A 17,709-nucleotide genomic window follows, 5' to 3' on the forward strand; every position below is an offset into this window, starting at 1 on the left:
GAACACTTTAAAGGAGAAAATACCAAATTTTCAAGAGAAATCTCCTTGTGGAAACCTGCCCACCGACACTGATCATGCATGGTCCACTGTCTGTGTTGCAGTTAGCTATTCTCTGCTTCCCAAAAGACGTTCTTCTGCTAGCACAAGCTGGCACTGATTCTAGAGTAATTCTGGCCTTTTGTCTGTACTGCAGACTGTTAAAATCAACAATTAAGTATTCTGAAAGGAACTGTTTATTTTTAGATCTATATATAGAGATTAATTGAGCAGTTCCTCATAAGTTATGAAAACTACATATAAACTTTTTCCAAAACACAAACTCAGTTAATGGAGGAATTTTACAAGATTAAAAACATTTTTACCTCTCTTGGGGTACAGATATCCTTCCACATATTTATCAGTTTACAAAACATGCTGTAAGGGCCAGCCTTGGCTATCTTCCTTAGTTTGCCATAGACTGACAGCTCTGTGTAGGTCACACCCATGTCTTCCTGAAACCAGACACACAGACACACACAAAAAGGCACTGAAATGTGTAACCGATGAGTCAGAATGAATTTTTTTATAGAAGACTATAATAAATTCAGTTAATCAGAGAAATGCTAAATTCAAAATCAATCCCCATTTAAAATCTCCATTTCTGCCGCGGCACATCAGAAATTTTTATGGAAATATATTGCAGCTAGCTAGCAAAAACACTTGTTGAATAAAAAGGATTTTTCCTTCTGTGGTGCTTGATCACAGGCTTCATGCCAGCAAAATAAACCTATTTGTTGGCTTTCTGCTTGAAAAAAAGAAGCTAAATTCTCCTCTGACTTACTACCCCTTTTCCTAGAAACACACTACCATTCCCTAAAGTTTAGACCAGCCTTCACTTCAGAGGCACTCTGTAACTTTGAACAGTGCTGTATGAGAAAACACAGTTCTGGGGCAATATTTCCAAAAGTAACTAGTGACTTTGAGCTACTCAGTTTTGAGGGTCCTAACCTGAGAGGCCTTAAAGGGGACTGATTTTCAGAAAGGGCTATGCCCCACTCTGTAAAATACAGACCCCTTACAAATGTGTTGAATGGAATACCCAAAGCTCATGAAGGCACCCAAAAGCTCCAGTTACTTCTGAAACTCTTAGCCTGTATACACAAGCCTGGTAGCCAGATACCAATGTTTACAGAGCTGTTTTGTGAAATGACTATTGAGACCCTATAAAAGGAGAGAAACTTATCTCGGTCATAGTTTGGAGAGGGGTGGTGAAGGGGCAGTAGTGATGCTACTGAACAAAAATCAAGTTGTGGATAAAGCTTACCAGAGCATTTTAAAGCCCATTACCTCATCTGTTTGAGACACTTGTCCATCCACAAGGGGCTCTAACTCTGCAGTTGGTGGTGCAGACATAATGCTGTGTAGGAAAAAACATTCATTTTAACCCATCATGTTAGCTGACTGGCCTGCTAAACATCAAGTGCTTCATTTAAATCCATTTCTGGGGCACAACCTGCAAAATGATTATGGAAAGAAAACCTTTTGGGGAGCTTCAACCGTAACAGCACTGTGAAAGCTAGTAGAACAGCTCCTGACACTGACAGCATTAACACCAGACCATTTAAACAACAGTGTAAAAACTTAGGCCCTCACAGCAGCATTATCTCTAGCAGCACCTCAATGTTGTTACAACCAGCTGGTATTAATAACGTTAGAAACAAGTTGCCAAAAATAAATCTAGTGTAGATGTAGCCCTAGTGGCAAACATGTTTAAATATAGATGCTAGCATAGTTATGGCACAACTTCCTTGACAAATATTCACTGGGATTTATTTTCCAAAAATCATAAGACAGTAAACTTCCGATAATCCGGCACCTTTAGGACCCAGGGGGTGCCGAATTATCAGATATGCTGGACTATCAGAAGGGGGGGCTATGAAGGGTCTGGGGTGGGGTGGGGGGATGCTACCCCAAACCCCCTCATAGCCCTCCCTTCTGATAGTCCGGCTATGCCCCAGGAGTCCCCGATTCAGCAGAGCAGCTGGGGTGCTGCTGGGTTGGTCCGGTAGCGCCGACCCTTGGTGCCGCGAGACCAACCCGTCAGCACCCCAGCTGCTCTTGGGGATGCCTGGGACAGAGCAGCTGGGGTACTGACGGGTTGGTCCCGCAGCGCCGCTCCTCGGCACTACTGGACCAACCCAGCAGCACCCCAGCTGCTCTGCCCCAGGTGTCCCCAAGTCAGCCGCTGCAGAAACTTATCAGCGGCTGACTCCAGAAAGCCAGAAGCAGACCTGCTCTGCCCCGGGCTTCCTGGAGTCAGCCCTGGTCAGTTTCAGCAGTGGCTGAATCGGGATGCCTGGGACAGAGCAGCTGGGGCGCTGCTGGGTTGGTCTGGTAGCGCCAAACCTCGGCGCTGCGGGGACCAACCCAGCAGCACTCCAGCTGCTCTGTCTCAGGTGTCCCCAAGTCAGCTGCTGCTGAAACTGACCAGCGGCTGATTCCAGGAAGCTGGGGCAGAGCAGCTCTGTCTCGGGCTTCCTGGAGTCAGCCGCTGGTCAATTTCAGCAGCGGCTGAATCCGGGACAGCTGGGGTGCTGCTGGGTTGGTCCCGCAGCCCCGAGGGGCAGCGCTACTGGACCTACCCGGCAGCACTCCAGCTGTTCTGCCCCCTGCTTCCCGGATTCAGCGCTGGTCAGTTTTAGCAGCGGCTGAATTGGGGAAGCTGGGGGCAGAGCAGCTCCAATGGTCCGGCTGCCTGGAGCACTTCCGGGTTCCTGATGGTGCCGGACCATCAGGAGTGCTGGACCGTCAGATGCCGGACCATCGGAGTTTTACTGTAGATGCATGTTTTAAATCTATTTTAAAGACTAAAGAGTTTTGGTAGGTATACATGGCCAGTAGTAATAGTGAAATTAGACTACCTGGGTCTCAAGAGAAAAATCCCTGTCCACACTGATCTGGAGAAATATACTAGCTACAACCATACGTAAACACAGAAGTTATTATTATTTATCACATGTATTACGATGGCATCAGAGATCCCATTCAGCTAGCACAGTTTCACTGGTAGTGAAAACAGGATCTAAGAATCATGACTTTACTCCTCACCTTCTGAGAGCAGTAAGCTGGAAGTTTTCCATACAATACTGTATGAAACGTCTCAGGTCAGTCTTGCTGATTCCACCAATGGGATTGATATCAGCACTGGAGCAATCATACTTAGTTAAGTATCCATGAAGACTGAAAGAGAATAAGGAACTTTTTATAACAACGAAGACCACTGAATAAGGACTTTTTATGTTTTCATGTGCATTTATAAGCCATTGATAACTTGAGGATCTGCAAACTGTAAATCTAACTGATGTCTCCATCAACCAACGAGGCAGGGTATTTAGCAAAAACAACTAAAATGCAGCCTTACCTACCTCAATACCAACTCAAATCCCACCTTTCCAGGTTCTGATTTTATAAATACATTGCATAGTTTACAAAGCGTTTTTTTAGATTTCTAATGATAAAAATATTAAAAAGACACAAAATATTAGCTTCACTCTCGTTTTCTATTTACAGGTCACCTTCACTAGTGAAGGTTGCTGAGAAAGGAAAAAGCTGTTCTTGTATTGAATTACTACACCAATTCCCAAACAACTTCCTGAAAAAATGTCTGATGATTATACTTTTCAGTTCTGTTATTTTTTCATTGATTTCCATTGCTCTCATTTTAGTCTGAAATTCATTTCCGTTCCTGGGGCACTGGTAGATACCGGCATCTGTCAAGTTACAAAAGACTGCACTGACCTTTCATCCACATTGGCTGATCCAAGCACTAGAAGCCCCCCAGGCATCCCACGAGCCCAGTGACTCAGCTGAGCAAACAGGTAGGCAAGGACCATTCTTATTCTAGCCTACAAATCAAATTGAGAAATAAGGCAGATTTACAAAGCAAAACTTTCTCCCTCATGAAACAAAATTCAAAGTCAAATTCAAATGTTCAGTAGGAACTACAATGAGCCTGGCATACTTCAGAACTAAGCTACATTTAGAACTTAGGTTTTTGCAGGTGACTACTGAGCACTGCATCCCAGTGTAATTTAACCTCACCATGTTAGTACAGAAGGAGATTTTTGCCCACAAAGGATCCAGCTCATATAAAACATACCTGCACATTCTGTAGTGCCAGATTTTCCCTGCTGCTCCCTCCATAGACACGAAACTGGGGAGATCTTCCCATCACCATACTGAAAATCCCCACAATAACTTTCACTGCCCCATCTATGTTTAGATTTATATGATAGCTGAAAAAATTACAAACACAAAGGGTTCAGTTTGCATGCTTAGGACAAGGTAAAATAGTATAAAACGAAGTATTTTAACTTGGTCTTCCTTAATGTTAAGAAAATAATCGACCTCTCAATTAATTCACCTCTAGAGTATCAAGGATACAGGAATAAGTCACAAAAGCCTGCCACTATCTAATATCCAGCTTCTAGCTTTGGGGAGCCTAGAGTGCAGACATTTCAATTTCAGTCGACTGTCTCCCTATTCTTTCCTCCACTGTTTCTGATGCCTCCCACACAAATACTCAGGTAATAAGACTAATATTTCTACATACTGCCCTTATTATTACTCTCATATACTTTCAGAAAACTTGAAACTGTACATGAAATCTTAATCACAACATTATTTAATCCAAGAATTTCTTAGTCTATACCTGCCTATCTGTTCAGCCAACAATTCAGCCCTGTTGTATGTATCCTGGGAGGAGTTCTCGCTAGCCATGTAACAAGTGGTGAAAATACGTCCACAGAATTCCTGGGAATCCACAGGAATGTAGGTTTCATCATTCACTATCCTACGTACATCAGCCAGCACATCTTGATCTGCAGACAACAGTAGACGTAAAATGAGAGAGAAGAGGAACCTTCACAGATACCTTCTACTGCTAATAATACTTTGTTTTTCCATGCCACAAATCAAGAGGATCTCAAAGCACTTTACAATAATAAAGGAACTAAACCTCACAACAGCCTTTCACAAAATAAAATATCTCTTGATTTGTTGGCATTTCAAATATGTTCTCAATTCCACCAAAGAAAATTATTGAGTTTGCTGCTGGTTTGTGTCTCTAAATATAAAAAAGTTTTGTCCCATATATTAAAAAGAAAGGAGGAAATGCTAATTGAATGAAAGGGACTAACTCAGGGCTTATGGACTATTTCAGCCCAACTCAGGGCTTGACATCCCTTATGGCTAGCACATGTGTGAAACTTAAGAACTGTGCTGGCCAACGTATCGGGCTGAATTTTACCCAAAGTTTGGATGACAAATGCAAAGCATAATCCGTATCCATGGCGCTCTCTGTACTTATGGACAGTGTGCAGAATACAGGTACTACACATGCAGCAGCTCAAGGCTCTGGCAGTGGGACAGCAGTAGGGAAAGGCTCTGGTAGTCTCATTCTGCCAGAGCCTTTCCTTGCTGCCTCCTGCCACAGCCATTCCCCTCTGCTCTGCCCCATTCTCTCCCCCACCGCAGCTTTACACTGTGGCAGGAAAAGGCTCTGGCAGCAGGGAGGCAGTTAGACACCACCGGATAAAAATAGCAGTGTAGACATTAGGGATGTCTGGGTGATGCTTACTGGCTAACAGTTAAGTGGTAACCAGGAGCAGCCCATGGCCCAGCCACAAGCGGAGGGCTGTTCCAGCCCCACCAGGCCCCCTACATGGGGATGTTGGCTCTCAGCCGACACTGAGTTGGTAGGGGCAGCAATGGCAGCCCCAGGAGGGGTGGGGATGGGCAAAGAACCACGACAGCTGCCCCTGCGCAGGGGCTGGGAATCATGGCAGCAGCAACCTTATGCAGGCTCTGGGAACTGCAGTGGCCACAGGTAGGAGCTGTGGCAGCAGTGGCTGGAAGTAGCCAGGCTAGAGCTGCCCCTTGACTGCAGTAGGGACCATTCTAGCCCAACCCTAATGGGCCCCCCACCCAGACTCCATTTAATCAGTTAAAGGTTACACACAGTGCCAGCACTGCATTTACCTGTTTAACCAATTCAATGGGATTTTACACCCCTAGTAAACAGGATAGGCACTACTTGGGCACACAGGGAGCCATGTAAAGTATAACCTTGAGGTTCAGGAATATCGGGCACTCACCTCACCTAAGCCACACCTCACTATCTAGCTATACTCTCGCTAGTAGGCATGCGGTGTATGTGCTCTACATGCCGTAAGTGCAGACATAACCTGAGTTTCATAGCTTACTAAAACCCATAAATAAAATATGAAGAAGCTTTGAAATATGGATCCACATTTTGGTTGGGTTTCGCAAAAGACATGTAAGGCTATTAGCTGCCACGCTATACTGAAATGCAAAGCTTGGTCCTAATCTCTAATTAAGCATATCACCAGTATGTTACACCTTATGTAATGTACGAATGGCTAATATTCATCTGCTTCTAACCACTAGCAAGCTTGGTTACTCAGTCAAGGACACAAACATTCCCCAACTTACTTCCATTCTTGACTGCAAGGGAAACCTGGTGACACATGGAGTACACAATACAAGCTGTAGCAGAGCTGTCAATTCCACCACTAAGCGGTAGGAGAAATCCTGCCTTAAACAGCAAGCAATGGAAAAAGCTGTAAAAAGTGTCATTGGAAAAACATATTTTACCCTTCAGAAACAATATTTTGAGCCCAGTCCTGCATCCCTCCCTCATATAAGTTATGCACGCTCTGGCCAGCAGGGCCAGTCAAGTCTGGTAGTTTTCTACTGGACTTCAACGGGTGTGGGAGCAGGCCCAGAACGGGTATAAATACAAGTAACATAATTTAGTCTGTGTGTGATGTATGGCATGAAGATATGCATGATGAAAAGAGTCCCAAAACCAAGCAGAAGAAATCCACAGCAACATGAATGAAAAAAGAAAACAGATTAATGAATGACACTCTTAGAAGGAATTTCTCTAGAGTGATCCTAAACAACCTGATTAGATTAGTGTCGACTGGACCATACACAATTCCACTGACTTTAATCAGATTGCAAAGGTTTAAATCAGGAATAATATGGTATATTGTCTCTGAGAACAGGGTAGAAAGGATGCTTTTATTATGCCATAAGAGGTATGGAGCTTTCAGGAACCTGGAGCACCAAACTTAAGCTACATACATACATATATAAATAAATACATAAATACATACATACATAAGCAAGCAAGCATCCCTTATTTCAATGGGAGGTTTGTTACTGAATGTAAAGCAAGCAGGACTGAACACTAAAAGATCTGAAAAGAACCGACAAAGGGCTCATCTAGACTACATTAAAGTGTCGAAAGGGGATATGCAAATTCCCACAGAATTTGCATAGCTTCTTCTAATCTCGCTTTCAAAAGTGAAAGGAGTCAAGATGCAGGGGGTTTGGCAACCCTCCCTTTTACGAAAAGTCGCTTTTCCTCAAAAAATGAGGTTTACGCGGCTTTTTGAAAAAGAGGGGGGTTGCTGAAAAAATAAGTCTTGACTACTTTCAAGATCGGAAGAAGATATGCAAATCCCCACAGAATTTGCATATCCCCTTTCGACACTTTAGCGTAGTCTAGATGAGCCCAAACACATCTTGAATAAGTGTTTTAATCCCAAACCAAAGATACTAGTGAAAAATCTTTCAAAATTATCTTGCACTAAAGAGGCGAAGATAATGGAAGCTACCTATACTGTTCTTATGGTTAAAACATATAAAGACAATGGTGAAAAAAGAGTTTTTACCTGATTACTGCGTCTTAAGTAGTCCCAAAGCCAACATGCCGGGCCAAGGCTGAAAGTTACAAAAAATAAATATTCCAGAATAGCTGTGGAATAGAACTATTTCATATTTTAAAATCAATTTTTGATGATGATATTTATTTAGACATTTTCCCCCTAGGACTTTACATATAAACAAGAAATAATTTTAGCCTCCAAATTTTTTTAACCTGGCCAATAAACTTTGCAACAGACAATATTTTTGATTAAATTAATTTCCCCCTTCATTACTTCATTATACCTACCAGATTTCTTCTTCAGGACTATGATATCTCCACTGGATTGGCTCACAGACAGGTACACATATATTATCAAAATATGACAGAGCAAAATTCACTTTTATTCTGGGATAGGAATTCACTTTGCTTGCCTAATAGAATAGAAAATGTGGAAAGTCATCAGTTTTAATGTGCATTTATCTGTAAAGGCATTACAAGTTCAGAGGTATACATCTTCTGGAATACTGCAGAAGCCAAAGTATTTCAACACTCATTTTCAATAAATGAAGATGTGTTAACTCAGTGACTTACTGAAATTGTCCAAAGAGCATAAGATCAATGCATCTGAAGAATTCTTACCTTTAGGTTACGAGATGATATTTCCGCCCTATAACTCTGAACATCTTCCAAGTCCAGTGTAGCAACCAACACTTCCTGGGGAAAATCATTTTAAATTAGACGTCAAACATAGATATAGAACAGGTTTTTCAAACCCAAACATACAATACGAAGAATTATTTTAAAATGGATAGTCATTCTCAACATAAATATTTCCTGCTTAATCTACACATCAGAGTAGTGCCAGTGATTTCAATAGGAATCCTCAATTAAATAAAAACAATTATACTGAATACATGGGACAACAGACTATCCTGTAATCCTTACACGAGAAAGTTCACACTAACTTCACAAGTTTCTTAGTCACATAAGGGTTTGCAAAATTGGGCCTATAATTCATATTTTTGCGTTCACGTGCTTAAAAATAAGCACAACAGGGCCTGCTTCCCACCACGATAGCCAACCCTCCCTGGCTCGGTCTACTCGAGGATGTTCAGAAATCCTTCCACTGCTGCAGCTCCATCAGGGTAGGCAAAAGAAATGCTCATGCAGATTGGGTGCAGGGAATTATTTTACCACAGTGACATCTAGATCTTCGAGCAGGGTTGGATAACTTGGAAAAAAGACATTTGCCTGCTCTACATTGGGACATCTAGCCTCTCTCGCACCCATGGAATTGAACTTGTGCTAGATCAATGGCAGCAGAATTTCTGAAAAGCCTCAGTGTAGATGCAGCCCCACTGACTTTACCTTGCAACAAGGTTGGAGACAAAGAGAGCAATGCAAAGGTTAGGGAGGCCAAGAAGTGAAATGAATCTCACAACAGCGTTCAGCCTGAGTTTATTACCACATCATCCAGTGAAAACTGGGATCCTTGAGCAATGGTGTGTCCATTCATAGAAATCATGGCACAACCATCATAGTACAAACGATCACCATCACAGCCTTTCTGATTGGCTAAGACATAAATCCCACCGTTCTAGGAGAAAAAAATGTTATTTTTCAAAATATGACAGTTTGAAAACCATGTTGAATGGCAAATCTACTTGTTTCTTTTTCCCCACTCCCAACTACACTCTCCATCTTTATGTTGTGACTAATTTAGGAACCATTCCTTTCTTTTCACTTGAAAAGGGCTCAGCTCTTAGTGAACCCCGTGGAAGCAAATCATATAACATACTAGCTAAGGGTATGTCTACACTACCCCGCTAGTTCGAACTAGCGGGGGTAATGTAGTTATCCGCAGTTGCAAATGAAGCCCGGGATTTGAATTTCCCAGGCTTCATTTGCATGAAGCCGGCCGGCGCCATTTTTAAATGCCGGCTAATTCGGACCCCGTGCCGCGCGGCTACATGTGGCACGGACTAGCTAGTTCGGATTAGGCTTCTAATCCGAATTAGCTGTACGCCTCGTTCCACGAGGCGTACAGGTAGTTCGGATTAGAAGCCTAATCCGAACTAGCTAGTCCGTGCCACGTGTAGCCGCGCGGCACGGGGTCCAAACTAGCCGGCATTTAAAAATGGCGCCGGCCGGCTTCATGCAAATGAAGCCTGGGAAATTCAAATCCCGGGCTTCATTTGCAACTGCAGATGACTACATTACCCCCGCTAGTTCGAACTAGCGGGGTAGTGTAGACATACCCTAAGGGTGTTACATCTCCCTTAAGTGGCTATTACCAGCAGACGGAGTTGAGTTGCCCCTTTGAGTGGTGGAGGTCTATACTTTAGAACTGAAATTAAAAGTTCAAGACAGGAGTTGTTGCAAAAATAATAATAATGCTTTAGAATAACAGGCCTAACAAAATGAGGAAGAAATTATATTTTGATGTTTTGGAGCATAGCAGATATTACTAATTGCAAGCAAGACATGTTAAATTACTATGAAGAAGCAATCATACACACACTAATCACTTTTCATGGCTTAGCTTGCCATTCACTCACTTGTTCCCCCACCTCATCTCTATCAAAAATAGGTACAGTTAGTGCCTAATCACTAAATATATTTTCTCTTAAAATAAAGGGATTTTTAAAAAAAAGATAGAGGAGAAACAAAGGCACCAATTCCTTGGATCTTATATCCCTGGTGTTTGGCATAATTAAATGTATCCTAGTTTAAGATTTTGCTGACTTTCCTTTATAGATATGTATGCAACAAAGATTACAAATTTACTTTTCTGATGCCAAGGAGCCTAATTACCGGCACAGGCAGGAAACACTATGCCAGATCAGCACAGAGAAGACCACCCTGAAAAAACAGGGTAAGTATTGAAGAGATGAGCGAGTCTTTAAAAAGACCTACCTTTGCTGTTGAAGAATTTACCAAATCCACACGAGTGTGAGCTTTCCGCAGCACATGGTGACTCCCTGAAGAATTAGTGAAGATCTCCACCCCATCAAGTCCCATTTCAATATGAGGGCTGTGAAAATAAGAAACAGGACACTACTCAGCAGGCCTTTCCTGCGTGTCATTTAACTAGTCACAACTAACAACAGCTTTGCCATACCTAGAGCAGTCCATTGTCAGTTTAATATGTGTCTTGGTTGGTCCAAATAGTGGAAATGTTTGCTAAAATATATCTATTTCCCTGCATTGCATTGTTCCTTTGTCATGGATAGTTTCCCATAGGAAAGGGGGACTTCTGATCCTCCTCCCTTATTCTATTGAACACCATCCTTCTAATTCAAAGGCAGTCACCTGTTCATAGAGCCAAGTATCTTAATCCCAGAGAGGCAAAAAGATAAGATGACCCTCCTTTGAGAAGAAAGGAGAAGATTTCTAACACTGAGGGAGTTCTAACACTGTGAAGGTCAGCATGTCTCTTCTCTCCTATTTTTGTTGTGGGATTTGCTAAAAAGATTGATTACAGCGGCATGATAGTGGCATGACCTGGAGAAAAGAAATAAGCATGTTATATTTTAAAAAGAAATGTCTATACAGTAGTATAATTTCAATCAGCTTCCTAATGTTAAAAGGACAATTAATCTCTCAGGTTAGAGTAATTTTGCTAACTATTTTTGTGAACCTAGAATTTGCAGGGTGTGCTGTTTGAACTGCAGCAACACTTTGATTGGATGCAGACAGAGTGCACGGCTTTTATAGTCAATGTGTGCACTTTACTTCGTATGCCTTTGCTTTACATACATGTCATTTTAGCAATACCGGTACAAAATAAACCACACAAATGGAAACCAGCAGAATCTGGAAATCCTGCATATGGGCAACAGTAAACAAAATGTCTTGCGGACCAGACATAGAATCCTAATGGGCCACAGGTTGCCAATGGTTTAGAGAAAAGTTTATACTTCTTTTCCTGTTTAATTTACGTATGTGACAGCCCATTGAACTATAGTCAGCTTCACTGTATGTCAGTTTGGTATCCAGTCCTGCCTGCTAATCTGAAAAGACCAGGACCTGAGGTAGTGTATTTCTTGTAAACACTTTTAAACCACTACAGAAGAAAAGAAAAATTCTGATAAAAAATCCAAGATATTAAAAAATAAAACAACAAAATTCAGGACACACTATTTAAAAGATACTGGAATTTACATTCCTGTAAACAAGAAAAAACTTCCAGAGTATCAACTAAATATTTTTTAAAATAGTATGTCTTGAATGTTGTATATTCTGAGTAAGCTTCAGCTATCACCCTATGCATTGGCTGCAATATTAAGGTTAACAAAATAAAGCTGATAATTAAAAAGGAATAAAACTGAAATTAAGGAGTGGATAATACACTTCTAGGTGAGTTTGTAAGTGATATCATGAGGGAAGTAGAATTCTGCAGTGTGAAAATTAATAAGGTTCTCTGAATATGGAACAACGACTGGAAGTCTCCTTTGCAGGTAAGTGGCCTGATACTGATCTCACTTACACCAATATGATGTTAAAGAGTTTCTCACTGCTATCAGGCTCATGGCACAGGTATTTTTCCTAATTCTTTACAAGGCACACTAAACCATATTTGAAAGATTTGCTTCCATACATATTGTTCTGGGAGACATTTTAGTACAGTGGACCTCATGGTACACAATCTACCTATTTAAAACTCTCAGGTTCATCTGTCCCCTTGGAATGACTTGGGCACACAGAATTCTCAACACTGAAGCTATAATACATAAAGACAACAAAATTATTTGCCCCATTTACTTAGACTGCTTTCTCCCCCACATGCATTTACTGCTACTTGTTATACCAGCACTTTCTGAAAGATTTTCTCCATAGAGCAGTGGTCCTCAACCTTTTGGGGCTGCCGGGCGCCCGGGAATGGATTGGGCTGGCCCTGGTCACTAGGCGAGCACACATAAATGCCCCGGAGGGCACCATGGCACCGGCGGGCACTGTATTGGGGACCACTGCCATAGAGGAACATTAACTGAATTTTGCAGTGGCACCTGTCCTTTTGGCAGCTGCAGGACATGCTTATCCTACCTTTTATTCATCTCTTAAACTTACCTATTTGGTGCCCACAGCTCTTCGCAGATTTCACTCCCTAGGCATGTATCTTTGGTTGCTAGCACTGCATCACCAAAAGGAACAGTTTCCTGAGGTAAACAAAAAACATACACATACATACTTAAAAAGGGACATTGTTTTATATGAGGTAAAAAAAACAACCCCCCAAAAAGAAAAATACTGACCTACATAAACTTAGTATCAAGGGAGCAAGGATAAAACACATTCTTTAATCTCAAACTGATTTTACTTAGAGATAGGCCTAACCTGCAAATCCAGATCAGATTTTTACCTTTCTCAGAGTTCCAGTCATGTTTGAATCTAGGGTTTTGGTTCAGGCCCATCTCTTTTTAATTAAATGCCCTGTAGAACAGGGGAAGCCGATGCAATTCTGTAAGCTACCCTCAGATCTAACAAAAAAGTGCAGCAGTAAGTCAGAGCTGTCCACTTAGACCAATATGGAACACTTTGTGCTGTAACCTGCAACCACTGCAGGCTGTAAATGCGTATGATGCAAAGAGAAAAATCTGTTCTACTTTGGGTAATTCAGGTATGATCCTCAAATTCCTGGTAAGCAGCCAATGAGATCCTTTGCTGGTCAAACTTTGGACCCTCCTGCATTGCTGCAGAATATTAACGTTTACATAAATAAGACTATATTATTGGCTCATTTACACACGTAATTGAGAAACTCCATTGAAACCACTGAATTTGCATGGTTGTGACTCACAGCAGAATTTAGCCTTTATACTGTAATTATGTTATTTTTGATTAAATTGTTATGTCTAGTTGATATTAAAACAAGATAAAAAAAACACACATTTCTTAAACTCACCTGTCCTGTCACCTCCTGTATCATTCTGGGGAGCAAATATTCCTCCACATACCTAAAACAATTATCTCAATCAGCAGTGCTCAGAAATAAATTCTCTGCTTTAACCTGATGTACGGTTAATGCTAACAATGTTTCACAGAGTTCAAGGTCAGAGGTTACCATTATATCAATACACATCAGCTGTGACACAGGGCAACCAAAAATCCATGCTCTGTTCTTGAGTTAGAATTTTCTGTAAACATATAGGGCATGTCTAGACTATATCCCTCTTTTGAAAGAGGAATGTAAATTAGACAGATCAAAATTGCAAATGAAGTCGGGATTTGAATTTCCCGCACTTCATTTGCATAATGGCAGTCATGCGTTCTTTCGAAAACAGGTATTTCGAAAGTGAAACCGCTGACTAGATGCAGTTCTTTCCAGAAAAACCCCTCAATGAGGAGTACAGGATCTTTCAAAAACGTTTTTTTTTTTTTTTCAAAAGAACTGCATCTAGACAGCGGTTTCACTTTCAACATACCCGTTTTCGAAAGAACATGTGGCCGCCATTATGCAAATGAAACGTGGGAAATTCAAATCCTGGCTTCATTTGCAATTTTGATCTAATTTACATCACTCCTTCGAAAGAGGGATGTAGTCCAGACATACCCCTAGAGAAGATACACCAATCTAAATCCACCTGCAGCTGGGTATGTGCTGGGACCCTTCCAACCCTTGACCCTATTGAAAAGCTTCCGCTTGGTTTGAAGGCAGTCTGGGAAAATGGGTATGGAAGAACACTGCCTTGTTGGAAGCAGACTCTTCCTGGAAGAGCCCTCTGCTCTTGTAAGGGATACAAATGTACTCTTATTTAAAGAGCTTTCTAAATGAAATACCACTAAGTGGCTTAAATTAATTTCTCTTTGGTATGGGGATTTCAATCACTTTGCTGTGACTGCAACGGCAAATCCATGCTTTCTAGCCTTTTTACTTGTACACTGTACATAGCTCACCGTGTTCTGCTCCATGGAGTAAACCATCGAAGTTCCCTGTAATTTCCTGCATTTGCCAGCACCATCTTTGGCCTGATCAGAAGAATTTTCCTGTTAAAAAAAAAAAAAAGGGAGGAGGGGCAGTTTAAGAAAAATGAGCAAAGAAATGCCACGTTTCTATTTATTTTTCCTGTATGTTTACTTTGCATATTTGACATCAATTTGTATAAAGTCATTTTCACTGTTTTCCTTTGCATAGTCTGCCTGATTCAGCTTCTCCTTTTGGTTTTATAGGTCTGTAGCAGTGAGAGTTTTTGATGCTTACATTAAAAACATATGACTATAAATAGAAAGTTCACAAAAATTGCCAATCTCTTCAAAATTAACTAGATATGGAGCGGACTTTAAATATAAATTTGATGAGATGTTGTTTTGTATTGATAATTACATACCAAGAAGTTAACCTAACCTGCAGTTATAAAAGATATTATCTTTATAGAGACACATACTTGTTTAAAAAGATCACTCTACAGTTGTAGCGAACGTTTCTGCACATAACAGGCCTGTACAACAACAAAAAAATCAGTGTTACTTAAAGCTAAGTTAATTAAATAAAACAAGCTGATTATTAAAAAACACTGACTAATATCTACCACATTACATGAGATTGAATGTAAATGTGATAAATATTTTTGCACCTTTTGCCACATTTGACATTCAGCAACACAACTATAACACTATGGTTAGCCCATTGTAGCTCCAGTGTCCTTGCTAACCAGTAGCATTTTCTCAGATACCTTTTTCCAAAGCAGCTACCTCTTTATAATAATTATGCAACACTTACATTCCCACGTCACAGATGATGTCTTGAGTGACAGGAGATTCCAACAGCTTTGCCAGAACTTCAAATGAATGCAAGACTGTATCGGATTCATAGTAGTGATCTGAACAGCCATAGCCACTATACAGAAAAATATACAAGCAAAACATTCAGATGATATCAGAATTAGACACAAGAAGCCAATGCTACTTATAAAAACAACCTCCCAAACTTATGGAAGTTACACAGAGCACAAAAAAACTATATAGGATATACTATTTACAGTAACAGCATTTAAAATTCTACAGTATTGTTGTTGAAGTATTCTTGTTCATAAAAACCAACATGATTTAAAGGACAGAACTGAACATTACGTTTACCATCTGCAATTTTCATTATAACAAACTTAATATTTGGTGCCACTAGGGGCTGTAAAATAAAGGACCCAATCCTGTACCTTTCACTACTATTAAAATATTTTTTCTCATATAGCTAACACTGGAGTTTAAACTGAAATTTGCATACTATTACGCAAAGTATTCTGCATTATGATTTGTTCTATACTTTTCATCATTGTTTAGTTCAGAACATAAGAATGGCCGTATGGAATCAGACCAAAGGTCCATCTAGCCCAGCAACCTGTCTGCCGACAGTGGCCCAGAGAGGGTGGACCGAAGACAATCCCGGGCTTCATTTGAAACTCCGGTTGCCCTCATTTGCCTACCTAGTTCAAACTAACAAGCTAGTGCAGACATACCCTAAGGCTACGTGTAGACTGCCATGATTTTGCGGAAATACTTTTAACAGAAAAGTTTTTCCGTTTAAAGTATTTCCGCAAAAGAGCGTCTAGATTGGCACGGATGCTTTTGCGCAAAAAGTGCTTTTGTGCAAAAGCATCTGTGGCCAGTCTAGATGCAATTTTGCGCAAGAAAGCCCCGATCGCCATTTTAGCCATCGGGGCTTTTCTGCGCAAAACAGTTCTTCCCTGTCTACACTGGCCCTCTTGCGCAAGTATTCTTGCGCAATAGGGCTTTTTCCCAAGCGGGAACTGGAAAGTATTTGCGCAAGAAGCACTGATTTTGTACATTACAAAGTCTGTGCTCTTGCGCAAATTCAAGCGGCCAGTGTAGACAGCTGGCAAGTTTTTGCACAAAAGCGGCTGCTTTTGTGCAAAATCTTGCCAGTCTAGACGCACCCTTAATAGATTAGTAAGACATGATTTCCCTTTACAGAAACCATGTTGACTTTTGTCCAAAAAATTATGTTCTTCTACGTGCCTCACAATTTTATTCTTTACTGTTGTTTCGACTAATTTGCCCGGTACTGAAGTTAGACTTACCGGTCTGTAATTGCCAGGATCGCCTCTAGAGCCCTTTTTAAATATTGGTGTCTCGTTGGCTACCTTCCAGTCATTAGATACGGAAGCCGATTTAAAGGATAGGTAACAAATCACAGATAATAGTTCAGCAATTTCCCATTTGAGTTCTTTTAGAACCCTTGGATGAATGCCATCCGGTCCCGGAGATTTGTTAACATTAAGTTTTTCTATTTGTTCCAAAACCTCCTCTAATGACACTTCAATCCGGGACAGTTCCTCAGATTCATCACCCACAAAGGACGGTGCAGATTTGGGAATCTCCCTAATGTCCTCAGCTGTGAAGACTGAAGCAAAGAAATCATTTAGGGTACGTCTACACTACCACCCTAGTTCGAACTAGGGTGGTCAATGTAGGCAACCGAAGTTGCAAATGAAGCCCGGGATTTGAATTTCCCGGGCTTCATTTGCATCTTGCCGGGTGTCGCCAATTTTAAATCACCGCTAGTTCGGACTCCATGCCCGGGGCTACACGCGGCCCGGAGTAGGTAGTTCAGATTAGGCTTCCTATTCCGAACTACCGGTACATCTCATTCCACAAGGAGTAACGGTAGTTCGGAATAGGAAGCCTATTTGGAAGAAAACAAGCCTTCACTCTGCGTTGTGTTTAAGCAACAAGTAGCCAGAGGCAGTTTATTCGAGCAATATTGCAAGGGAAGACATCCATAAGCGGATCTTCAAATACAAAACAATTAAAAGCCAATATATATACCTTTCTGTTACATATAACATTAAACAATTACTTCCCTGCCCATTCAGTTCCCATCGGACTCTGTCTTATCTCAAGGTTCTCACTGAGGTAAGCATTCCACTCTTATCAATGTGAGAGAGACAGAGAGGCGAACACAGCGTCTCTTCTGGCTCTCGCGTTAGCAGGAGTCAGAGTGACCCAGACTCTTGCTCTGCTACTGACAAACCCTG

The 17,709-nt window shown here is 41.2% G+C and overlaps 1 protein-coding gene across 6 annotated transcripts in view; it reads right to left on the reverse strand.

Annotated features, from left to right (window-relative positions):
• The window catches only part of NADSYN1 (NAD synthetase 1), a 30,354-nt gene that overhangs the window by 7,419 nt on the left and 5,226 nt on the right, over window positions 1-17,709 (reverse strand). For 4 of the 6 annotated variants that reach the window (XM_025184912.3, XM_006111475.5, XM_006111472.5 and 1 more), the window contains 17 exons: window positions 15,438-15,554; window positions 15,103-15,156; window positions 14,615-14,704; window positions 13,623-13,674; window positions 12,788-12,876; window positions 10,634-10,751; window positions 9,183-9,314; window positions 8,357-8,431; window positions 8,024-8,148; window positions 7,743-7,791; window positions 6,493-6,595; window positions 4,691-4,859; window positions 4,139-4,274; window positions 3,778-3,884; window positions 3,088-3,219; window positions 1,327-1,396; window positions 363-491 (listed from right to left, as the gene is read on the reverse strand). In XM_025184912.3, the coding sequence (XP_025040697.3) occupies window positions 363-491; window positions 1,327-1,396; window positions 3,088-3,219; window positions 3,778-3,884; window positions 4,139-4,274; window positions 4,691-4,859; window positions 6,493-6,595; window positions 7,743-7,791; window positions 8,024-8,148; window positions 8,357-8,431; window positions 9,183-9,314; window positions 10,634-10,751; window positions 12,788-12,876; window positions 13,623-13,674; window positions 14,615-14,704; window positions 15,103-15,156; window positions 15,438-15,554 (1,747 nt within the window). The remainder of the gene's footprint in view (window positions 1-362; window positions 492-1,326; window positions 1,397-3,087; window positions 3,220-3,777; window positions 3,885-4,138; window positions 4,275-4,690; window positions 4,860-6,492; window positions 6,596-7,742; window positions 7,792-8,023; window positions 8,149-8,356; window positions 8,432-9,182; window positions 9,315-10,633; window positions 10,752-12,787; window positions 12,877-13,622; window positions 13,675-14,614; window positions 14,705-15,102; window positions 15,157-15,437; window positions 15,555-17,709) is intronic. The other 2 variants (XM_025184917.3, XM_075927712.2) reach the window with 1 other exon arrangement.

This window comes from Pelodiscus sinensis, chromosome 5 (assembly GCF_052426305.1).
Source record: "Pelodiscus sinensis isolate ZL-2025 chromosome 5, ASM5242630v1, whole genome shotgun sequence".
Classification (NCBI taxonomy): Eukaryota; Metazoa; Chordata; order Testudines; family Trionychidae; genus Pelodiscus; species Pelodiscus sinensis.